Raw genomic sequence first — 26,221 nt, 5'->3', positions numbered from 1 at the left:
TACGAGTGACCTGGGTTCAATTCCAGCTTTGGACAACTGTCTGTGTGGAGTTTGCACATTCTCCCATGTCTGCATGGGTTTCCTCCAGGCGGTCTGGTTTCCTCCCACAGTCCAAAGATGTGTAGGTGAGATGGATTGCTGCAAATGTGTTGCTGGTCAAAGCACAGCAGGCCAGGCAGCGTCTCAGGAATAGAGAATTCGACGTTTCGAGCATAAGCCCTTCATCAGGAATAAGAGAGAGTAGCCAAGCAGGCTAAGATAAAAGGTAGGGAGGAGGGACTGGGGGAGGGGCGATGGAGGTGGGATAGGTGGAAGGAGGTCAAGGTGAGGGTGATAGGCCGGAGTGGGGTGGGGGCGGAGAGGTCAGGAAGAGGATTGCAGGTTAGGAGGGCGGTGCTGAGTTGAGGGAACCGACTGAGACAAGGTGGGGGGAGGGGAAATGAGGAAACTGGAGAAATCTGAATTCATCCCTTGTGGTTGGAGGGTTCCCAGGCAGAAGATGAGGCGCTCCTCCTCCAGCCGTCGTGTTATGTTCTGCTGGTGGAGGAGTCCAAGGACCTGCATGTCCTCGGTGGAGTGGGAGGGAGAGTTAAAGTGTTGAGCCACGGGGTGATTGGGTTGGTTGGTTCGGGCGGCCCGGAGGTGTTCTCTGAAGCGTTCCGCAAGTAAGCGGCCTGTCTCACCAATATAGAGGAGGCCACATCGGGTGCAGCGGATGCAATAGATGGTGTGTGTGGCGGTACAGGTGAACTTGTGGCGGATATGGAAGGATCCCTTGGGGCCTTGGAGGGAAGTGAGTGTGGAGGTGTGGGCGCAAGTTTTACATTTCCTGCGGTTGCAGGGGAAGGTGCCGGGGATGGAGGTTGGGTTGGTGGGGGGTGTGGATCTGACGAGGGAGTCACGAAGGGAGTGGTCCTTGCGGAACGCTGATAGGGGAGGGGAGGGAAATATATCCTTGGTGGTGGGGTCCGTTTGGAGGTGGCGGAAATGGCGGCGGATGATACGTTGTATGCGGAGGTTGGCGGGGTGGTAGGTGAGAACCAGTGGGGTTCTGTCTTGGTGGCGGTTGGAGGAGCGGGGCTCAAGGGCGGAGGAGCGGGAAGTGAAGGAGATGCGGTGGAGGGCATCGTCGATCACGTCTGGGGGGAATCTGCGGTCCTTGAAGAAGGACGCCATCTGGGCTGTGCGGTGTTGGAATTGGTCCTCCTGGGAGCAGATGCGGCGGAGACGAAGGAATTGGGAATATGGGGTGGCGTTTTTACAGGGGGCAGGGTGGGAGGAGGTGTAGTCCAGGTAGCTGTGGGAGTCAGTCGGTTTATAATAGATGTCTGTGTTGAGTCGGTCGCCCGAGATAGAAATGGAAAAGTCTAGGAAGGGGCAGGAGGAGTCTGAGACAGTCCAGGTGAATTTCAGGTCGGGATGGAAGGTGTTAGTAAAGTTGATGAACTGTTCAACCTCCTCGTGGGAGCACGAGGCAGCGCCGATACAGTCATCGATGTAGCGGAGGAAAAGGTGGGGGGTGGTGCCAGTGTAGTTGCGGAAGATGGATTGTTCCACATATCCTACGAAGAGACAGGCATAGCTGGGGCCCATGCGGGTGCCCATGGCAACTCCTTTAGTTTGGAGGAAGTGGGAGGATTGAAAAGAGAAGTTATTCAGGGTGAGGACCAGTTCAGTCAGTCGAAGGAGGGTGTCAGTGGAAGGGTACTGGTTGGTGCGGCGGGAAAGGAAGAAGCGGAGGGCTTTGAGTCCTTCGTGATGGGGGATGGAGGTGTACAGGGACTGGATGTCCACAGTGAAAATAAGGCGTTGGGGACCGGCGAAGCAAAAATCCTGGAGGAGGTGGAGGGCGTGGGTGGTGTCCCGAACGTAGGTGGGGAGTTCTTGGACTAAAGGGGACAGGACCGTGTCGAGGTATTGGGAGATGAGTTCGGTGGGGCAGGAGCAGGCTGAGACAATGGGTCGGCCGGGGCAGGCAGGTTTGTGGATTTTGGGCAGGAGGTAGAAACTGGCGGTGCGGGGTTGTGGGACTATGAGGTTGGAGGCGGTGGATGGGATGTCCCCTGAGGTGATGAGGTCCTGGATGGTCTGGGAGATGATGGTTTGGTGGTGGGAGGTGGGGTCGTGGTCAAGGGGGCGATAAGAGGAGGCGTCCGCGAGCTGGCGTTTGGCTTCAGCGGTATACAGGTCAGTGCGCCAAACTACCACCGTGCCTCCCTTGTCTGCGGGTTTGATGGTGAGGTTGGGATTGGAGCGGAGGGAGTGGAGGGCTGCACGTTCCGAGGGTGAGAGGTTGGAGTGGGTGAGAGGGGTGGACAGGTTGAGTCGGTTAATGTCACGGCGGCAGTTGGCTATAAAGAGGTCGAGGGCGGGTAGGAGGCCAGCACGGGGTGTCCAGGTGGATGGGGTGTGTTGGAGGCAGGAGAAGGGGTCGTCAGAGGGTGGGCGGGAGTCTTGGTTGTGAAAGTAGGCACGGAGGCGAAGGCGGCGGAAGAATTGTTCAATATCTTGCCGCGTGTTGAACTCATTAATCCGAGGGCGTAGGGGAATGAAGGTGAGGCCCCTGCTGAGGACTGATCTTTCATCCTCCGAGAGGGGGAGATCTGGAGGGATGGTGAAAATCCGGCAAGGCTGGGAGCTAGGACCTGGTGTGGGACTGGAGCTGCGGCTGGGGGCGGGGACAGATCGAAGTAGGGGCGGAGTTGGAAGGTGCGGAGCTCGCTGCGAGCAGGCCAAAGCTAAATTGCCCATAGTGTTCAGGGGTATGTTCGTTAGGGGTAAATGTAGAGTCGTAGGGGAATGGATTTGGGCGGGACCCTTCTCAGAGGGTCGGTGTGGGCTTGTTTGACCAAAGGGCCTGTTTCCACACTGTTGGGATACTGTGATCTTTCAACGTGTTTCATTGGTCCCAATGTGAATCATGACTACTTGTTTACTCTTTACCACCAGCGCCAGCGCCCCCCCCCCCAGAATTCTGTGTAGCTATTCAGTGACGTAGTTGACACTGGACCTACGAGAGGGAAACACACATTCTGGAAATAACATCTGCATGCACAGAAAATCATGCTTGTATCCCTCACTATTGAAACCGTACCATTATAGTTCCTCTACTTTGTCTGCTGTACCCCCACCCCCTCCCTCCCTCGTTCAGGTGTGTTTTGACTGCATTCACTATAAGGACTGTCGCTCTTACCATTTTCCAATACAAAAACTTTTGAAGTGAAATGAATTCCAAGGTTTGTCTGCCTTTCTCCCTCTTCCACCTGATGGTTACTCATTCTCTCCCTGACTGCCTTTGCTTACACTGGGTGGTAACCACATCTAAAAATGTGCTATCCAGATAACTCCCAATGTTGCAGTTGCACTGCACTGCCTCCAGCTCACATTCCAAGGCCAAAACCTGGTCCACAAACTAGTCATACTGTAGCACCTCCTGCAGATGTCATCACTGAAACTGCCAGGGGCATCCAGGTTTTGTATATACTGCAGGCTGTGCAACAAAAGAGACTGAACTCCCATGCTCACTTGCAGATAAAAATAAGCTGGAGCCCAAAAAATAAGATGAATAGAAAGTTCAAGTTTTCTTCTACAAAGAAGCTGGGACTTTTCCCTTTCCTTATTTCACTTTAAAGTAAACAAAAGCAATCTGCCTTCCAATTGCCTCACTGTTTTACATTAATTTCAGTTTGCTGGTCAGACTGGTTATCTTCAGCTCCGACTAATCTGTAGACTTGAAAAATCTTATCCGTATTTTTTTCCTGAGTCCCACTTGGGTCTGCACACCCTGTCCACTTCACAGTGACGCTGACATACTTCACACTGCTTCCAGTCAGCTTCAAGATAAGGTGTTGTCTTTTTATTCAACATAAATGAAAACTCTTTCTTTTTGGCATTAAATATGATGGTGTAGTGATTTAGTGGATTAGTAATCTAGCAGGATTAATGATGCAGAAACATGGGTTCAAATTATCTAACTGGGACAGCTGGAGAATTTAAATACAATTAATCAAATTAAATCTGTAATTAAAATGAATTGGTAGTTGGAAAAGCCCATTTGGATCATTTTTTTTTTGGAAGATATCTGCCTGAGCAAGTCTAATGTGATTCAGGCCCATAACTCTGTGAATGACTTAAACTCCCCTCTGAAATTGCCTCATAAAGAATTGCATAGAGATGGATCATAAATACTTATATGATGTTCATATCCCATGAATATATTTTTTAATTAATTTGTGTGGCTCAGCTTTGACATGGATGAAAGCTTCTGTTCTATGCCTATTGGTGCAGGAATACCACACTATTTTAGACTGTCCTGTACAAACCTCAAGTAGACTAGGTGGGGAACTAATTTAAATGCCATATGGTTTGAAATTCCACCAGCCCAACATCCATCATAGCTAACTGGTTAATAAGTCATGGTTTGGATTTCTGCCAAGTTTCTGCAACTCGAGCAGTAAACTTTAATGCAATTACCATTTCTTTTCATCGATCAATGTGTGAATTTGTTTTTGAAGTGAGCCATTAATTTTTTTTTAACTGTACATTGACACTTGGATGTTTGCACAGTGGGCTCTGATGCTGTTGAATGCTAACTAGGATCTAGCTTAAAAACCTATGCATAATTTATTTTACAATTTGAATATGTCTTGCTTTTACAGAATTATATGGTGATTTGATTTCAATTGTTTGTGACTTTTGATTTTCTTGAAGCTTGGGCATACTGATATTAGTACTATCCATGGTAATAGCAATCCCGCAAGTAGGAACAATACATTAATTTTGACAGCATAGGCTCACTTCTGACATTAGTGTGAAGGTCCTGTCTTTTCAACACCTCCCTTCATCAGAAGCATGGTGACTCTCGAGTTAAATTTAGCACCAGCCTCTCACTCTGGTGCTGTCCCTCTCGCGCTCTCCCCCTTCAAGGAGAGAGCTGCACTGTAATCTGGTAGGACTATGGTAATGTTCTTTTTACCTTTACCTCTTTGGTCAGGAGTCCACTCCTTTTTTCACAAACATTTCACAGTCTCCAATCTTCTGCTTTCATCTGGACTCTTCTCTCTGCTCTCTTATCTGTCCTTGATCTCCTTTTCTGAGTGGCAACCAGTAGCCAGTAGAGTAATGCAGGAATCAGTGCTTAGACCCCATGTATTCACCCCAAGCTGGGTGGAAGGGTGAACTGTGTGGAGGTTGCACAGACCTTTCAGTGTACTTTGATAGATGGAGAGAGTGCGAGACAAATGCATAGCAAATCAAGTGTGATGTGAATAAATCTGAAGTTATCTACTTTGGTAGTAAAAACGGGAAGGCAGGTTATTATCAGATGAGCGATAACATGCAATTACAGCAGGTGGCAAAGAAGGCAAGTGGTATGTTGGCCTTCAAAGTGACAAGATTGAATACAGAAACAGGACTATGTTGCTGAAATTGTACAGGGCCTGGTAGATTGTGTGCAGTATTGTTCTCCAATCTGAAGTATAGTTTGGCTGTGGAGGGAATCCAATGCTGAATCTATCTAATTCTCAGTTTTCCAAATACTCTGCTATTAACTCTTTTTTTATAATGCACTGTAGCTTTTTGAGAGTAGTTGCCTCAGTCCAACTCATCTGTACCTCTGAGACATCCCAATCTTACCTAGTCCCATTTGCCAACGTCTTGCCCATATCCCCCTCGACCCTTCCTATTCATATCACCATCTAGATGCCTTTTTAAATGTTGTAACTGTACTTGCCTCCACCACTTCCTTTGGCAGTTCTTGCTATACAGGCACCGCCCCTCAGCTCCTTTTAAAATCTTTCCACTCTTACTTTTTAGACTCCCATACTGTAGAAAAAGATCTTGGCTTTTCACCCTATCCATGCCCCTCAGGATTTTATACACCTCTAGAAGGTCACCCCTCAGCCTTCGATGCTCCAGGGGAAAATCCCCCAGTCTGTTCAGCCGCTGTCTATAGCTCCCGTACCTTCTCAAGTTTAACAACATCCTCCCTTTCGAAGGGTGACCACAATTTCAAGAAGAGATCAAAGGCAGGTAAGAGACCATAGGAAGGGGTCTAGGTGAAGGTAGAGTATTGGACACAAGTGAAAGGTCCATGGCAAAGGCTACCAGACTGATAGCTGGAATGATAGAACTGACTTGTGAAGAGACTGCATCAGTTAGGACCACATTCATTTGAGTTTAAAAGAATTGGCATGAGGTGGGGTGGGGGTGTGTGGTGTTGGGGATGGCAAGGAGACTATCATTGAAACCTATAACATTCCAACAGGCCTCAACAGAGTAGGTGTAGGAAGGATGTTTCCAATGGCCAGGGGGTCACAATCTAAGGATCTAGTGTACACCATTTAGGACGGAGATAAGGAGTAATTTCTTCACCCAGACACCGGTGAGCCTGTGAAATTCTCTGCCACACAGTTGTTGAGGCCAAAGTATTAAACGTTTTCCAGAAGGAGTTGGATATAGTTCTTGGGTCTAAATAGATCAATGGGTATGGGGAAAAAGTGGGAATAGGATACTGAGATGAATGATCAGCCATGATCACATTGAATGGCAGATCTTGACCCTGGTCTCAAATTTTGCCACTTCTGTTTCCCAGTCTGATTGAGGGAAGTCTGCCTACCACCTCAAATTTGTCACCCCCATGAAAGGAGTTTTGTAGGTCATTTGGAGACTTTCAGGGTGAATCCACCCATTGCCCCAGTGTATTTTGAACATTGTTTTGATCCCTCAAATACCTTTCTTCATATTTCGTGAAATCTCTCCTCACCCTAAACAAATGCATTTTGGATAGTTAACTTTCTGTGATGTGAAAATTGGAAAATTATAAACCAAGTGGAACTGTTGAAGGATTCCAACCGTTGTGCTGACGGATTTTGCACAGTTCCTATCTCCAAGGCTCTAGCAATGATTTGAACAACTCAGAACCTTCATGCAAGTGTTGTATTTGCACTGTATTTTTTTCTACTTACACTTCATCATGGAATCATAGAATTCCTATAGTGCGAAAAAACACCATTTTGCCCAAAGAGTCTACACTGGCCCTCCTTAGGGCATTCTCTCTTTTTCTCCCCCCCCCCCCCCCCCCCTGCCAAAATCCCTATCCCGTAACCCCAAATACCCATATTTACCATGGTTAATCCAATTAACCTGCTCATCCTTGAACACAGCTGAACATTTGGAATGGCCACTTTTCTCACCTGCACATCTTTGGATTGTGGGAATAACCTGGTGAAAACTCACATAATTGCAGAGAGAATGTGCAAACTCCACCCCCAAGGCTGAAATCACATCCAGGTCTCTGGCACTGTGAGGCAGCAGTGCTAATCACTGAGCTGCTGTAACATCCTGGAATCAAAGAATGAAAATACAGTCTCAGCTGCTTTTCCTGATTCACTTTCTAATCACACATAGCAGAAATTCCGCAAGTTTGCATTTTACGTTGATATAATTAAGGAGGTTTTCGTAGAGTGTTAAAGAAAAACTGCCTCTACTGGCAAGAAGAGCAGTAACAGGAGAATTCTGATCTAAGGTTGCTGTCAAAAAGGGAATTTTGAGTTTTTAAATCCACAAGAACAGTTGGGATTTATATAGCTGCTTTGTAATGGAAGGTGCTTCATAACACTAGAAAGCAAAATGACGTTGAACCACACAGTAAGGGCATCCTCAAAAAAGGCTGGTGTTAAGGAAAGCAAGATCAAGAGGTGGAGTGATGTAAGAGATTGTGCACCAGAACTTGGGTCCAAAGCAACTAAAGATACTGCTGCCTGTGGTAGAGCAATTAAGATTGGGCATGCTCGAAGTCAAAATTGGAGGAGCACAAACATCTAGCAAGGTGGTGGGACTGGAGGAGTTGGAAAAGGTTCAGAGTTGCAATACCATTGAGGGATTTAAAGCCATAATAAGAATTTTAGAAACCAGTTCAATTATATTGATCAAGAACTGCTGTGGAGCTGAGGCAAATTAAATTGGGAAATAGGACTTGGCCTAGGTTAAGATCAAGGCAGCGGAATTTTAGATGCTTTAAGTTTACAAAAGGTTCAGTATGAGAACCAAGCCAGGATTGAGTTGGAGTAGTCGTGTCTTAAGGTACCAAAGACAAAACTGAGAGCTTCAGGAGAAACTGAGTCATTGCATGGCCTAAATCAGGTAGTATTATGGAGGAGATAATCTGTGATGGAACAGATAAGACCAGGAGCTCATTCTGGGGGATAATGTAAGACCAGATTGCGAATTCAGTCCCAGACTGTTGGCAGCAAGATGGATGGGGAGGAGAGCTAGACTAATGGTATGAAAGGAGGAAGAAAAGGTAATGACTAGAATTGAGACAAAATTAGAACTGGTTGAGAGCAGCCTTATTCAGCTGGCTTACGATGGAGAGAAGCATAGTGTGGATAACATGTCAAAGGCTGAAGACAGGTTGAAATGGTTATCGAGGGATACCTAATGTTGTTCTCAGTTACTTGATGTCATTTGTGATTTTAAATTGTTCTGGTACTGGAAGGCTGGAATCTTTTGCTATCTAGATTGCAATGTCAGAAAGTAATGTCTAAGCATGCTCCCTGGCAACTTTGAAAAAGGAATTAACTTTGTATTTGAGCTGATATTTAGAGACAATTTTTGTAGTTGTATTTTGCGTACATGGCCTTTGCTTCCAAGAATTTGTACAGTATGTAAGCTGCATGGAATACTGATCCCATCCACCAAATTGATCATTCACAAGCTAGTTTTTCCATATTTTCTCCTGATAAGTTTCAGAAGAAATCCCTTCCATCTCATTAAGTTCATTGCAGCTGGAGCCTGAGATTTATATCAAGATCTTCTTTCCATACCACATGTTGATTTGCCCCTTACTTTTAAGGTGATCTCTACATGTTTGGATAAATGAACCATGATTTTGCACACAATATATCAGTTATCTCACACATTCTCTTCTCAACAAATCATCTTTGTTTATTTTTAAAGGTTTAAATCAAAATATTACAACTCCGAGCCTGTTTCAATAATGCTGTATACTTGTCTTTGGAGTGTTTTCTAAGAATACCTTATTGAGACAAAATTAACTACCTCCCTGCTTTACATTTCAGACAAAAACATCAATTACTGAGTACACAATGTGCAATTTTCCAGATGTTTATCACCTCCTAAGATTGCTGCAGTTTAGCAAATACACACTTCATAAAATGAGACATCTAATTAGGTACTATAGAAATCCATCCCCTTTCGCTGTTGCCCCACCTTTTTTTTTTCTCCCTTTTTTTTTGAAGAACAGCATTAATCCAGTTAATCCCCTACTTACACTTGCATTATATGGCAATGTAAAGATTGGACTCTACCTGTTCAAAATGTTACTGAATAATTGCTGCAGTACTTTGCACCTGCAATGACATTGGCGGTAGACCAAAGGGCTAAAGGGATCAAAGGATATAGGGAGAAAATGGGAACACTGTTGTGACACACCGCTGGAGCAGAGGGACTTGAACTATGAGCCCTGGTCCCGAGGCAGGGACATTGCCACTGTGCCCCAATATCCTTGGGTAGAAATTTATGTTGTATAGAATCACTTTCTTCCTTGTTCAGTCTGTCTTTTTATTTGTGATTGCCTTTATTTGTTTTGTTAATGTTTGCTGAATAAAGATTCTTTTTGCTGTTCAGTTTAATCCTGTCTTCCCCTTACCCTTTTTTTCTGCATCATATTCTTCAAAATTACTGTGGTCTACCAGTGAAGTTATAAATACCTATTTGGCTGGCCCATTATTCTTACCACTAGGATCAAATCATTCTTCAGTGAATTGCATGCCACCAAGTAGTACATAAATCAGAAGGGCACAATTAATAGAAATGTGTCATGTGGATTATTAAAATTTGATGTCATGCTATTCCATTTTGGAAGCTAATATTTGAGTAACTTCAAAGCAAGATAATATACCTTGGAATGCTCTCTCTCCCTCTCTTTTTCAAAAAATTAGGATAATGTGTTAAACATAATCAACCAGATCATGCAGGAATGCATCCCAAATGAACGGGCAAATCGAGATTTCTGTGTCAAATTTCCAGAGGAAATACGGCATGATAATTTGGGAGGACAACTTTGGTTTGGAGCTGAGGTAAGCTGTTTCCAGAAGTTTATCTCTTCGTCATTAAAAGTCAATTAAACACTTGCTGACAGTTTGGCTTGTATATACAGAAACAAAACAATGTAGTTTGTCTAGAAAATACACATGTTCAGTATTTGATGGCTAACCCAACAGCTGCCAACCACAGGAGTCCAGGCACGAGCTAGGAGCAGGAATAGACCATGCAACTTGTTGAGTCTACCATTCTGTGACCATGGCTGGCCTCGGGCTTCACATACAGTTTTCTGATAGCTGCCAATTTTCTGAGACAAAAATCTGTCTGACCCAGTCTTAAATTTAGTCGGTGAAGGGGTAGAGTATTCCCAAGATTTGCAACCCTTCAAGTGAAGAAATTTCTTATTTCAGCCCAGCATGATGGGTCCTTTAAAGCTCAGGTAGCGTCTTATAATAGATTTCACAGATTCAATGAAGCCAACCTTACCATCATCCCATCCAGCCCCTTCAGAATCTGTATTTTTCACTGTATTATTCTGCCCTGTAAACTCCAGACAATACTATTTGTTTCCTATCCATTGGCCAATCTTCTAACCAACTGTTGTGTAATACCTTATCAAATGATTCTGATGCCCAGATAAGCCACATTTAATAGTTCCCGTTTGTATCTTTCTATCATACTAGTTACATCCTCAAAAATGGTATTACATTTGCCAACTTTCAATCTACTTAGGAGCATGTCAGAATCTAAGGCATTGTTGAAAGTCGTCACACATTTGTTATATCTGCAGCTTTTCTTTGTAGAAGCTTAGGATTAAGACATCATACCCTAGGCATTTGTCCAATTTTAGTCCTTGAGTTACTTCAGTACTCATTCCTCCACTGATGTTGGTTTTGAAAAAAAAGCAATCCTAAAACGTTCAGTGTTTCATTGCAGTAATAAATCAGTTTTTATTGAAGTGAGCCACAGATGGGCTTTTCTCCTGAGTGTTGTTTTTTGTGGTGGATTTTTTAATGAATCTTTTTCAGTTGTCTTTAAATGGTTCCCATTGATTTTTGTGGTGGTGCTTTTCAGTCTACTTACCTATTCAACCTTAGTCCACCATCCCGACAGAACCTAGGACAATTGGATACAATCTCACAATAAGGGGACCCATATTTAAGACAGAGGAGGAATTTCTTCTCATGGAATTTCTTGACCATAGGGCTGTTGAGGCTGTTATTAAGTATATTCAAGGCTAAGATAGATTTTTAATTTGGAAGGGAATTGAGCGCTATGGGGAAAAGGCAGGAACATTGACTATGATATCAGCCATGATTCATTGGCAGAGCAGACTTAATAGATTGAACGGCTTAGTCAAAGTCATACAGCATGGAAACAGACCCTTTGGTCCGACTAGACTATGCCGACCATGTTCCCAACCGAAATTAGTCCCACCTGCCTGTGTTAAGCACATATCCCTCAACCTTTCCTGTTCCTGCATATATCCAAATGTCTTTTAAATGTTGTAACTGTACCTGTATCCACCACTTCCTCCAGCAGTTCATTCCACTGTAAAAATGGTGTCCCTCGTGTCCTTTTGTAAAACTTTCTCCTCTCACTTTAAAAACGTGCGCCATAATTTTGTACTATCCCACCTTAGGGAAACAACACTTGTCATTCACCTTATCTATGCCCCTTATGATTTTATAAAACTCTATAGCCACTCTTCGATCTCCCACGCTCCAGTCAAAATGTTATAACTCAAACCTTCCAGTCTCAGCAACAGTAAATCTTTTCTAAACCATTTCCAATTCAATAATATCCTTCCTCTAGTAGGGCGACCAGAACTGGACACAGTATTCCAGAATTGGCCTCGCCAAAGTCCTGCACAATCTCAACGTGATAACCCAACTCCTATACTCTGTGCTCTGAGCAGTGAAGGCAAGCATGTTAAATGCCTTTTTTAACCACCCTGTCCACTTGTGATGCAAATTTCAAAGAATTATGAATCTAAACCCCTAGGACTCTGTTCTACAATGCTCTCCACGGTCCTACCATTAATTGAAGTCTTGCCCTTGTTTGTTTTACCAAAATGCAATATCTTGCAATTATCCAAATTAAACTCCATCTACCACTCCTCAGCCCATTGACCCAATTGATCAACGTCACTTTGTAATCTTGATCAATTGGGTCAATGGGCTGAGTGGTAGATGGAGTTTAATTTGGATAAACACAAGGTATTCTGCTCCTGTGTCATACAGCCTTGTATTTGTGCAATTGGCTTCATTTTATTTTGAGACTTTTTGTGATTAGAATATGTTGATTTCAAACTTTATATGGACTTCAGTTATATCGTGATCATTAGATTAGATTAGATTAGATTACTTCGTGTGGAAACAGGCCCTTCGGCCCAACAAGTCCACACCAACCCTCCGAAGCGCAACCCACCCATACCCCTACATTTACCCATTACCTAACACTACAGGCAATTTAGCATGGCCAATTCACCTGACCCGCACATCTTTGGACTGTGGGAGGAAACCGGAGCACCCGGAGGAAACCCACGCAGACACTGGGAGAACGTGCAAACTCCACACAGTCAGTCGCCTGAGTCAGGAATTGAACCCGGGTCTCAGGCGCTGTGAGGCAGCAGTGCTAACCACTGTGCCACCGTGCTGCCCATTAGTGACCAGTGAATCATCAATAAAACTACTTACTAACTGTTTCATTGTGCAGTATTAGATCTGCAGTTTTCATCCCTCGTCAGCCCCACAATGTATTGCTCTGGTGGAAATTGTCACAATGACATTGTACAACCTGAACTGCCAGACTGCCCTTGCTAATTTGGTGCAGTCTCCATGAAGGTTCAGGTCCCTTGCTGTTATTAGGTTGTCTTTGGACGCTCCAATAACTTTTTGACTAATTCTGTGTCAACTATGAAACTACTATTATAGGTAATAAAATTACCTATAATTTTATTACCACCAGCATTTTCTGACCCTCACTGTTCCAAATCTGTGTTCACACTTCTCCCTGATCTTCTAAGCCAAGATCCTTCCTCATCAAAGCCTACTTGCTTTCCTCTTTAATCACACTCCACTCAGACCCACCTGTCCAACTTTTGTCCTTATGTATTTTTTAAAATTTTGTGCCACGTGGAATACTTACAAGTATTGATCACCAAGTGACTCATTGAATGGCAATTCAATCTAAACTGTTTATCTATATTTGCACCACTATCTATCTTATTGTCGGCGCTTAATGCGTTCAGATAAACTGTCATTATTTTCATTTTTAACTGCCTTTTCTTGTACCCTATTTCACTGTGGGAAGATGGTGGTATAACGTTAAAATGACTGGACTAGGCCAGTACTCTGGATCATGGGTTTAAATTCCACCATAGCAGCTGGTGGAATATAAAGTTAATCCAAAAAAACTAGAATTGAAAGTTAGTCTCCTTAATGATGACCCATTGACAGCCTATCATTGATTTTTTTCGTTGTTGCTTTTAAAACAATGAAAAAAATATTATTATTAAAAATCTGTCTCTTCCTGTCACAGTCAGTTCACTTAATCCCCTATTGCTACACTGACCTGTGCTTCAACTTTACTATTTGGATTTTTAATTCTCTCCATTTGAGTGCTACTTCCACACTCCTCTGTTTTAAGGGCCGATTCATAGCCCCAGTTATATGATTCAGAAAGCATGGTACACATTTCTGGCAGAAAGCTAGTGTTTAACTAAATGGCTGGAATATTTTTAAGGTGATAACAGAATTACGCTGATCAGGATAATGCTGTTCCAAAAGGTGTCTGGATGCAGTGCCACACAACAGACTTGAGGGACGTTTTTGGCTATGGAACAAAGAGACAGTAACAACCCTGATTTTAAAAAAAAAAGCAAATAGGCTCAGGGATAGGAGTCAATAGTTCATGAATTTTTTTGGACTGGAGGGAAGTTTGTAGTGGAGTTCCTCAGGGATCAGTGTTTACACCCTTGCTTTTCCTGATGCATACTAAATAAATGGACCCTGGTGTGTCTGATATCCCTGAGGTTACTTTCCAGGTTTGCAGGTGATACAAAACTTGGAAGTATTGTAAACAGTGAGGAAGACCACTTGAACATCAAAAGTTGCAGGCAAGTTGGTGGAGCAGTCATCGACCCGATGAAATTCAAGCAAAGAAATGTAAGGTGATGCGTTTTAGACTTGTAGAGAGTCAGAGTTTTTATAACCTGGAAAGAGCACCACCTCTCCACCCATACTGCACCCTGCTGAATGAATGCTGAGTACACTTAATTAAAACATTGTCTAACTAGAGTAATAACCATCGAAAATAACTGGCTCTTAATGTAATTCATGAACCGTCAGAGTGCAGGGTCCCTTAGCCACTAGGACCTAAATATAATGGAAGCTCAGATATTGCTAAATTTGGGGTTTAACAGTAATGGAATATATGGTTGTAACCTCACGAATCAAATAACACGTTGTACTCTGGTGACCTAGAATTTCATATTGTTCCCAAGTGTGTTTCTAGATGGGCAATAACTATTTGATTTTAATGGAGTTGATAGGTGTAAATTTCCCTTCCAGTTCTCCTCCTCCTTCGCCCCTCAACTCTTCTAACTATGTTGCCTTGAATTAGTTGATTCCAGTTTTAGAATACAGAACATGTGTTGCATGACATTTTCACAATTAAGTTGATGATGTATTTTAGTGTGACTAATTTGCTCGACATGTGATTATGCACTGATATTTCCGGTTTCCGTCCAGTAGAGAACTAGACTTTGCATTACGTACTTCTGGATTTCCACAGTAGGCAATGACAGAAACAGGAGTAAACATTCATTTTAAGATCAGTGCAATATTTGTGCTTATCATGATAAATAATCTGTTGACTTCTTTTAATTTCAGTGTTTAGCTGCTGGTTCAATTATCATGAACCGAGAAATAGAGAGCATGGCAATGCGACCTTTGGCCAAGGACTTAACTCGCAGTTTAGAAGAAGTGCGAAATGTTTTCCGTGACCAGTGCCTGAGAGACTTGAGTGTCTACACTGACAAAATGAAGGAGTCCCTCAAACAATTTGATGGCTTGTTTGCAGAATTTGAACTATGGTAACAAATCTTCATAAACACACCCTTATCAATTTCCATGTACTAGTTTCTGTGTATGCTGCTGTATTTTTTTGATGAAATTTGTTTTCCCATACCCTCATTCTAAGTTTTATTCAACTTTAGTGTAAGATGTAAAGTAAGTTATATTTGGGTTGAACAATTTGAGGGAATTGAGACGTTCAGCGAATGCTGTATTTGTGTATATAGTTTTTTAGAAGGTGTTCCTCAAGGTCCATTAACAAAATTTCAAGTGAGTTGTTAATAAAACTAAATGTAACAGAATGACCAGGAACTTGGCTGATGGGTTAAAAACTGCAGAAAGCTTCGGAACAAAGATTTGGAAGTGCACGTCCATGATTTAGAGAAAGCTGGTATCCAAGTTAGACAGGTAATATAGAAATCAAATGAAAGTTTCACCTTTCTTTCAAAGGGAATGGAGTATAAAAACAAACGGAAATTACTGGGAAAGCTCAGCTTTGGCAGCATTCCTGAGGAGAAAGTAGAGTTAACATTTTGAGCCTAGTAATTCTTCATCAGAATACTAGTCAGTGGAGACGAAACATTAGCTCTCCTTTCTCCCCACAGATGTTGCCAGACCTCCTGAGTTTCTCCAGCAATTTCTGTTTTTGTCATTGAATGTTGTGTGTTTAAATGCATAATTCTCTAAAGCGGAGTTACATGAAAGCTAGAACATTGTGATCTGAAAGACATAAGGTAGAATGGCGAAGAGATGAAATTATAGAAGCATTTGAGCCTATTATAGATAGAGCTTCAAAGGCGTAGAGTAAATGCAGCCTAGATTCATCAGGATAATTCTAGTGCTTGGAAAATGTATATTTGTAATGGGAGAGTTGTCATAACGGAGGTATTCTGTTGGAATAGCAAATGATAATTGTTGCGTTTTTTAAGATTTTATGGGGCAGGAGAAAAAGCTATTTCCTCACTTAGGGTCACCAATTTTAAATTAGCACAGTGAATGGAAGATGAAAATAGGTTATTAATTAGATCAGAAGCTGCCTCAATTATGAAAACCTATTTGGTTCACTGGTGTCTTTTATTGAAGGTTTTATTGAACTGCCTTCCTGACCTGGCTTGGCTTACATTTTGACTCCAGAACCACACCAATGTCCTCGCTTTAAAATACTCTTTGAAGTGGCTGAGAGTGACATTCAGTTCAATGGCAATTGTGGGGGCTGACAAATATTGGGCTTGCCAGTAAACCTGCATCCAGTGAAAAAAATGAAAAAGAGAATAACGTTTATAAAATGGAGTAGTCTAAAATGCTTCATCAAGAGATTTTTTTATTTGAAAAACAGGAATATTTGAAGCAGAGAAAGATCAAGGGCAATGGGGAGTAAACTGAGCAGGGATATTGTTTTATCCTTTTCCTGTCACAAACATGTTGAGATGAATTGCTTTCTGTTCTGTTGTAAATGTCTAACTCCTGGAAGGACAGTTATCCATTTGCAAACCTTTTGTCATGAATGTTGACATGCTGGAAAATAAATGAGTATAACGTGCCTGATGCCACAACGTGAATGAGTTGTTATTGGAGAGATTGCAAGGAATCAGAAGCAAAAACTCTGCTTTGTTTCTTTATACCTTTCTCTTCCTCCACTCCTTGCTTTCCCCTCCCCCCTCAAAAAAAGGGTATAATGATTTCTGTTTAAGTTTATTGGGGAAATAAGTTGTTTGATTCCAGCAGTTAATTTGTAAGTTAACCAAATCAACTACAGTGCCACGAATAATTTATAAAAGGTCAACTTAAATTTGAAGGTCGAGAACCTGTGGTTTAATTTGATTTGTCAGCAAAGTTTCATTCACGTGCTTGGCTGGTTTTGGTGATATTCTGTACACAGTATTTATAAATTTGCAGTGGTTTTTCTTTTTTTCCTGTTTTGAGTTACATGAGTATGGATTAGTAGAGGCAGAATTGAAATGATCCTTTACTTAACTTTGTCGTGGGATTTAATCCTCAATGGTGTCAGATTTTACAGCAATCTAGTCATTTGAAATTGAACCAAATGTATATAGAAGTGGAGTGAAACCAGTATAACTGAACATGCTTAAACAATGGATCCCTTAATAACACACGTGTAACTGACCAGCACCAGTAACTTCCATTTTAAACAGATGCATACTACCCTTTGAAACCAAAGTGTACGCAAATTGCCACCTGTAGGCAGCTTTCAAGTTGTTAAAACACCATGCAGATAAGTGTTAAATAATAGTGGGTTTAAACAAAAATTGACTAGCCCAGCATCTACAGCCGGAAGGAAATATGAGATTAAATGACTTCACGGCACTCACAGCTTTAGTGAGATTTCTCTGCTCCCATAGATTCTGGTAATATGTCTCGATCACACAAAAACTGTAAACTGCCAGTTACAAAGGAATATTGGTTAGATTAGATTACTCAGTGTGGAAACAGGCCCTTCGGCCCAACAAGTCCATACTGGCCTGCCGAAGCGCAACCCACCCATTCCCCTACATTTACCCCTTTTACCTAAAACTACGGGCAATTTAGCATGGCCAATTCACCTGGCCTGCACATCTTTGGACTGTGGGAGGAAACTGGAGCACCCGGAAGAAACCCAGACACGGGGAGAATGTGCAAACTCCACACAGTCAGTCGCCTGAGTCAGGAATTGAACCCGGGTCTCTGGCGCCGAGTGTCCCGGAGAAGTATTTGTGTCAGGTATCCATATTTGCAGTGTTTTAAATTTTCAAGGGATTGCATTAAAACATGCCCAAATTATGATGTCAATGCTACTGGACATGTTTTAATGCAATCCTTTCAAAAGTTAAGACACTGCAAATATGGATACCTGACACAAATACTTCTAGTGTCTGTGACTTCCAAATGATGTTATAGAAATAGCTATTCAGAAATCATTAACCCAGTTGAAACTAAGCATTGATGGTTGGCATAGTGTCTTCCCATTCATCTTTGTCGGGGAAAAGCTAGTGCACGAATCACCCAACATGAAATCACTTCTTTGTTTTATGAAAGCTCCTTCAACTGCCCACTGACCTAAATCTTATCCTTGCAATTAATTCTTTCTGATGCATCTGCAACAATAAATTGCCTCACTTTTGGTGTTAGTTTTGATTCAAAGTTGATTTTTAATTCACTTGCCTATCACCACTGCACATAAGAGGAAAAAGCAATATCATAACCTATATTCCATATGATTTCTGATTTTTGTCCAGAGCTGTTTCATATGAAGCCTGTTGTGCCAATTTTAACTTGTCTTTCAGTTATGTCTCTGCGATGGTACCTGTGAAATCTCCTAAAGAATATTACGTACAGCAAGAAGTCATTGTTCTCTTCTGTGAAACTGTCGAAAGGTGAGATTTGAAAATTAGTCCTTTCAAGTTTTCACTTTATTTTTTTACCTGATATAATCACACTTGAGGTTAAAAATGGAATGAGATTTATTACTTGTTAAAAGAATTCAGCTTAAACCTGATAAAGAATTTAATTTTCTCTTCATTTTTTTTTCCATGGGATGTGAGTGTCTCTGGCAAGGGCCAGCATTTGTTACCCATTGTAATTGCCCTTGAACTGCATAAGCCGTTGTAGCGATCATGTCAGAGCCAACAACACTGCAGTGGGTTTGGAGTCCGTTGTAGGAAAAGGTTGGTGAGAATGGCAGATTTTCTTCCCTAAAAGTCATTACTGAAGATTGACAATTGATCATTTTATATTCACTAAACTTTCAATTCCCAACTGCAATTCAATTTAAACTGGATTCACTGGGCTGATTCTGTATCAAAAACAGCTGAAGAGATTAGGCTTTTATTCATAAGTGTTTAGAAGAATGAGGGATGATCTTATTGGAGTATACAAGATTCTGAAGGAGCTTGATGAGTTCGCCAATTGAAGATGTTCCCACAAATGGTGGAATCTAACTAGAGGATGTAGTTACAAGAATATGGGGGCACTTAAACTATAATGTGAAGGGATTGATTCTTTGAGGGTATTGAATGTCTGGAATTCTGTGTCCCAGAGACTTGTGAAAGCTTGCCTGTTGAAAGAATTTAGAGGAGGTAAGTAGATTTTGTGAAATATCAGGGAGTTGATGGCTATGCTAAGCAGTCACAAAAGAGCATTCGAGGCCTGGGGCAGGTCAGTCATGATCATGGCAGGTTTGATGGGCCGAATGGCCTACTCCTGCACATATTTCTCATGTTCTGCCAACTGCTGTGGTGGGACCTGAATTTGTGTCCCCAGAGCATTAGCCAAGTGTCTGGTTTGTTAGCTGAGTGACATTACTACTATGTTGCTGTATCCCTGCAATTAGGCTACATTAAAACAATTGACTTTTAAAACTGCATTGAAGAGCTGCAGTGTGTATTTTTAGACATACTACCTTTTTTTAAAAAAAGTGCATTAGCAAAGGTTCAAATACTTTGCAGGCATGTTCACGATTCTTGTTGCTCGAGATTAAGTGGATACTTGACCAACTGTGGACTTGTGTATGACAATTGTGTTCAATAATTTAACACACCATTCTGAAATTTCCTTGTCAGGTATTTAAAAGGAGCACTTAACTGGTGTTATTTTGAACTTTAGCTGTTGGTAAAATAACAGGACGTTCTGGTGAATTCATTGTGTTTGAAATAATGGTTATTGGGTTTCTTGTTGAAACCATTTGCGGGATCATGATTTGAGCTTCGGCATAAAGGACTAGATAATAGATAAGCGAGTTACTTAACATATCAAAAACTAGAAAGTGTAAGTATAAATGAGTATCAGAATATCAAATGAATGCAGTAGATTATTTTTCATTGTTCTTGCTGTCCTCAACTTGGCTAAGATTAACTGGAATCACTTGGTGTGAAAGAATTAGATATGGTGGAATTGTGGAAGTGCATCCAGGAGAGCTTTTTGTGCCAGTATGTAGACAGTCCTACTAGAGGTAGGACAATGCTGGACCTAATCTGAGGGAATGAAGCTGCTCAAGTGGTTGAAGTGTCGGTGGCGAGCATTTCAGGGATCTTGACCGTTATTCTAAGTTTCAAAATCATTTGCAAAGGGATAAGGATAGTGCAGGAGCTAAATGTCTAAATTGGAGCAAGGCCGATTTTCGATATCATTCAACAGGATCAGGCAAACCTGGCTTCCGGATTTGAAGCAGCTACTTGCTCGTAAGTCTACACTTGGAAAGTGGGAAACTTTTATAAGTAGTACAGTGATAATTCAGGGCTGACATGTTCCTAAAGTGAAGGGGAAAGGCAGCAAGTCCAGGGAACCTTGGCTGTCAAGGAATATCAAGACTTTGATCAAAAGAAACAAATATACATCATACAGAGTGCTTTTAAAAGCAAGGCAGACTTTTAAAAAGTATACTGTGTGTAGGGGTTACTTAAAAATGAAATTGAGGGCAAAGAAGAACCACAAAAATCTGGCAGATGTGAGCAAGGAAAATCTTCTTGTTTTTTAAGCATATCAAGAGTAAGAGGATTACTAGGGAAATAGTGAGGTTTATTAGAGACCAAAGGGACAACCTGTGCAAAGAGTCAGTGAATATGGATGAGGCCTTTATTTCTCATCTATATTGAGGAGAAAGCTGTTTAGCTGATTTCATTTGGGCTGGTGAGGCTCTAGAACACCTTAAGATTAGTAAGAAGGAGGTTGTGTTAGATGTTTTAAAAGGCACACAAGTGTATTAAGCCCCAGGGCCTGATAAGATAGCTCCCAAGCTGCAAGAGGAGGCGAGGGAAGAGGCTACTGGAAGTCTGGCGGAGATATTTAAAACTTTGGCCATAATGAGTCATAGAGTCATTAGAGATGTACAGCATGGAAACGGATCCTTTAGTCCAACTCATCCATGCCAACCAGATACCCTGAATTAATCTAGTCCTATTTGCCAGCACTTGGCCCATATCCCTCTTAAACCCTTCCTATTCATATACCCATTCAAATGTGTTTTAAATGTTGTCATTGTACCAGCCTCCACCATTTCCTCTGGCAACATTCACATACCACTCTGAGTGGAAATGTTGCCCCTTAGGTCCCTTTTAAATCTTTCCTCTCTCCCTTCAAACTATGCCTTCTAGTTTGGGACTCCCCATCTTGGGGAAAATACCTTTGCTATTCACCCTATCCAAGCTTCTCATGATTGTAAAACCTCCACAAGATTTTCCCTCTGTCTCCAAGGCTCCAGGGAAAACAGCCCCAACCTATTCACCCTCTCCCTACTGCTCAAAGCGTCCAATCCTGGCAACATTGTTGTAAATCTTTTTTGAAACCCTTTCAAGTTTCACAACATCCTTCCTGTAGCAGGGAGACCACAATTGAGCACAGTACTCCGAATTTGGCCCAACCAATGTCCTGTACATCTGCAACATGACCTCCCAACTCCTGTACTCAATACTCTGACCAATAAAGGAAAGCATACCAAACGCCGCCCTCACTGTCCTGTCCAACTGGAACTCCAATTTCAAGGAGCAATGAACAAGCACTCCAAGGTTTCTTTGTTCAGAAACATCCTCCAGGATCTTACCATTAAGTGTATAAGTCCTGTAGTGATTTGCCTTCCCAAAATGCTGCACCTCCAGCTTCCACTCCTCAGCCCACTGGCCCATCTGATCACGATCCCATTGTACTCTGAGGTAACCACCTTTGCTGTCCACTACACCTCCAATTTTGGTGTCATCTGCAAACTTACTAACCATGCCTCCTATGTTCACTTGCAAATCATCTATATAAATGACAAAAAGTAGTGGACCGAGCACCAGTCCTGTGGCACACTGCTACTCATAGCCACCAGTCTGAAAAGCAGCCCTCCACCACTATCCCCTCATTTCTACATTCACGCCAGTGCTGTATCCAAATGGCTCATGCTCCCTGTATTCGATATGATCTAACCAGTCTATCATGAGGAACCTTGTCGAATGCCTTGCTGCAGTCCATGTAGATCACATCCACCACTCTGCCCACATCTAGCTTCTTTGTTACTACTTAAAAAACTCAATTAAGTTTGTGTGACACTAATTTTCCACACGCACAGCCATGTTGACTATCCCTAATCAGTTCTTGCCTTTCTAAATACGTGGAAATCCTGTCCCTCAGAATCCCCTCCAATTACTTGCCCACCACCTGTCAGTCCCACTGGTCTATAGTTCCTGGCTTTTCCTTACCTTTTAACCTCCAGTGTTCCAGCAACTCATCTTTGACTGGAGGAGAGCTAATATGGTTTCTTTGCTCAAGAAGGGGAGCGGGGAAAGACAGGAAATTACAAACCAGTCAGTCTGATGTCAGTGGTGGGGAAATTACTGGAAAAGGTTCTGATGGACAGGAATAATGAAAACTTGAAAAGGCAAGGATTGATCAGGATTAGTCAACACAGATGTGTAAGAGGGACATCCAGTCTGACAAATTAGAATCAGTTCTGGGTCCACATTTTGTCATTTTATATAAATGATTTGCATGTGAAGATTGGAGGGATGGTTAATAAGTTTGTAGGTGACCCCAAAACAGGTGGTGTAGTAGACCGTGAATAAGGTTATCTCAGAGTATAACAGGACCCAGATCAGAAAGGCCAATGGGTCAAGGACTGGCAGATGATGTTTAATTTGGATAATTGTGTGGGAAAGGATTTTGAAGACCAATCAGGGCAGGATTTACACAGTTATTGGCAGGCCTGTGGAGAGTGTTCTCAAACAAAGAGACCTTTGGGTGCAGGTGCATAGTTTCTTGAAGGTAAGTCACAGATAGACAGGGTAGTGAAGAATGTAGTCTGAAGAAGGGCTCATGCCCGAAACGTCGATTCTCCTGCTCCTTCTATGCTGCCTGACCTGCTGCGCTTTTCCAGCAACATTTTCAGCTAGTGAAGAATGTGTTTGGTACCCTGGCCTTTATTGGTCAGTGCATGGAGTATATGAGCCACTTTGCAGCTGTACAGGACGTTGGTAAACCACTTTCAGAATGCTGTATACAATTGTGGATGCCCTTCTCTCGGAATGATGTTGTTAAACCTGAGAGGATACAGAAAAGATTTGTAAGGATGTTGCAGGGATTGGTTTGAGTTAGAGGAAGAGGCTGAATAGGCTGGAGGATTGGAGGCCAAGGTGGTGACCTTTCTGGAGGTTTATAGAATCATGAGGGGTATGGATATGGTGAATAGCCATCGTCTTTTTCCTAGGGTGGGGGTGTCCAAAATTAGAGGGCATAGGTTTAAGGCGAGAAAGGGGAAAGATTTAGGAAGTACCAGAGGGGTAACTTTTTCATGCAGTGTGGTGCTTATGTGGAACGAGCTGCCATAGGAAGTAGTGAAAGTAGGTATAATTACAACATTTTAGAAAACATCGGGATTGGTATAGGAAGTGTTGAGAGAATATAGACCAAATGTTGACAAATAGGAGTAGGTCACATTGGGATGTTTGGTCGATGTGGGAAAGTTGTGTATGACTCTAATTGAGGCCTTTTTTGAAAAGGTGGCTAAATATACTGATGAAAGCAGTGCAGTTGATGTGGTTTTAACAGATGTCAGTGAGGCCTTTGACAAGGTCCCATGTGAAAGATTTGGAAATCTAAAAGGAAACCAGGCTATGGGATTCAAGGCAAGTTGACGAACTGAATCTAAAGTTGGCTTACAAGTAGGAGCCAAAGAATAATGGGGGAGGGTTGTTCTTGTGACTGGAAACCTATGACCAACAATGTACCACAGGGATCAGTTCTGGGGCACTTGTTGTCTGTTGTGTATATTAGCAACTTTGGTGTGAATGTAGAAGGTATCATACATTGCAGATGATATGAAAATTGGAGTTGAGAGTGTGATGTCAGGCTACACTCTGATATTGATGAGCTGATAAATTGGGCAGGGCAGTGACGAATGGAATTTAATCTCGCTAAGTGCAAAGTGATGCATTTTGAGAGGACTAAAAACAGGTTCCACAATTAATGATGGATCCCTAGGAAGTTAGGAACTAAAGGACCTTTCTGAAGATATCAACCCAGGCCGACAGGATGATGAAGAAGGCATATGGATAATACATGGAACACAGGAGGAAGGAAGTCTTGTAACTTTTATAAGATGTTGGTTCGCCATAAATGCAATGCTGTTATGTAGTTCTGGTTATCACTGTATCAGAAGGGCATAACCCACTGGAGACTGTGGGGAGAGGAGATTCACCAGGATGTTGCTGGAATGAGAAGTCTAAATTATAAGGAGTGTGTGGATTGGCTGCATTTGTTTTCTTGGAGCAGAGACTGAGTAGAGATCTGATTAAGGTATACAAAATTGAGGCATACGGTAGAATCTATTCCCCATGACAAAGACTAGAGGACATCTGTTTAAGGTGAGGTGTAATTGGTTCAGAGAAGATCTGAAGAAATTTTCTTCCCCGCCCCCAGAGAGTGGTGGTGGAATGTGCTGCTTGAGGAGGCGATGGAGGCAGGCAATCTCGCAGCCTTTTTAAGATGCATCTGGATATGTACTCAAAAAGCCATAGGCTGTGGGCCAAGTAAATGGGATTAGTATAGTTTGGTGTTTGTTGATCGGTATAGACATGGTGGGTCACAGGGCCTATATCTGTGATCATACGGCAACGTATGGAACAGGTTCCCAGCAAAAACTGCTGCCAAGTTCAGAATGACCTGACTTAATGCCTTTTTGAAGATGAGTTTTGTTTTTAAATAAATGTTCATAAATGTTACCAGCTGGAAGTTTTTTTGTGTAGTTAATGTAGCTTCATGTCTTTTACGCTGACCTTTTTCGAAGTGTCATGGGGATACTATTTTGCCAAAGAAAGTAAGTGTAACTAATAATGTCAGTTGGTTATTCAATTCTTTTTGCTGGGTATTGATTGTTTCTTTTCCCCTCCATATTATCCTTGAAGTTCTGGCGGTGAACCGCAAGTCAAAGTGGTGGTGATGATAGGAAGAAAGCTACAGAATTTTGATCCAATGACCGTGAATGTATAGCAGTCCAGTTCCAAGCCACAACATTGTATGCCTTCGAAGGCAACATTTAGATGGCGCTGGAGAAACTCAGCAGATCTGGTGGTACCTGTGGAGAAAGATAAACTGAGTTCATGTTTCAAGTTCAACATGACTCTTTGGAACTGAACTCCTTTGCTTTGTCCCTAAGCTTGGAGAAAGTGAGGACTGCAGATGCTGGAGATCAGAGCTGAAAAATGTGTTGCTGGAAAAGCGCAGCAGGCTAGGCAGCATCCAAGAAGCAGGAGAATCGATGGTTTCGGGCATAAGCCCTTCTTCTGCTCCTTGGATGCTGCCTGACCTGCTGTGCTTTTCCCGCAACACGTTTTTCAGCTTTGTCCCTAAGCTTGCTTTGCTCTCTGTGCAAGCTCAACAACATTGAGAGGTTGTTTTCTTTCCTTTTTTGGGATGTGGGTATTGCTGGGAAGGTCAGCATTTGTTATCCTTGAACTTGGCTGTGTTTCAGTGTTCCACTTCAGTACATAATTGAGTCAACTACATTGCTGAATGGCTATTTTAAGCAGACTAGCAAGGTTGGTAAATTAGTGAACCAAACTATTTGGTTGTTTTTATGATTATTGATAATATTTGAAGGTGTGGCCACAGTGAATACCACAAAGTTTTGGTCCCTTTGTCTAAGGAAGGATGTCCTGGCATTGAAGACAGTCCAGAAACGCTTTATAAAGTTGATCCCAGAACTTTAAGAGAAGCGGCTGAGTTGACTGAGTCTGTACTCATTGGAGTTGAAAAGAACAAGAGGTGACCTTAATGAAACATAGACTTTTGGGCAACTTGTGTTTATGCTGGTTTTATGGTCAATTGACTGCAGATGTGACACTGCACCATTGCTGCATCTCCCATGAGCTATGAATTTCCATTCATCAGAAAGTTCAAGACACTGGCACATAAATACCTGTCCAGCAAATCCTGTGACTTCTCATCACACACCCTTCCATTTGCTGCAAATGCAGCAGAGCAATTCCTGAGCTGTCAGGTGATCTCTAATGCAGAGTCAACCATCAAGATGTAAATCATTGTTTCATGAGATGGAAAGCTGCTAAAGGAATACAGATCAGAGGGTGGGAATTCTGAAGTATGCAACTTACCTG

The 26,221-nt window shown here is 42.2% G+C and overlaps 1 protein-coding gene across 1 annotated transcript in view; it reads left to right on the top strand.

Moving 5' to 3' along the window:
* zfyve28 (zinc finger, FYVE domain containing 28) overlaps window positions 1–26,221 on the top strand; it is a 220,930-nt gene that overhangs the window by 89,185 nt on the left and 105,524 nt on the right. Inside the window, exons 3-5 of the mRNA XM_060842758.1 lie at window positions 9,963–10,100; window positions 14,961–15,163; window positions 18,425–18,514. Of these exons, the coding sequence (XP_060698741.1) occupies window positions 9,963–10,100; window positions 14,961–15,163; window positions 18,425–18,514 (431 nt within the window). The remainder of the gene's footprint in view (window positions 1–9,962; window positions 10,101–14,960; window positions 15,164–18,424; window positions 18,515–26,221) is intronic.

The sequence above is a fragment of the Hemiscyllium ocellatum genome, chromosome 2, assembly GCF_020745735.1.
Source record: "Hemiscyllium ocellatum isolate sHemOce1 chromosome 2, sHemOce1.pat.X.cur, whole genome shotgun sequence".
NCBI lineage: Eukaryota > Metazoa > Chordata > Chondrichthyes > Orectolobiformes > Hemiscylliidae > Hemiscyllium > Hemiscyllium ocellatum.
This window is presented reverse-complemented; position numbering and strand designations above follow the sequence as displayed.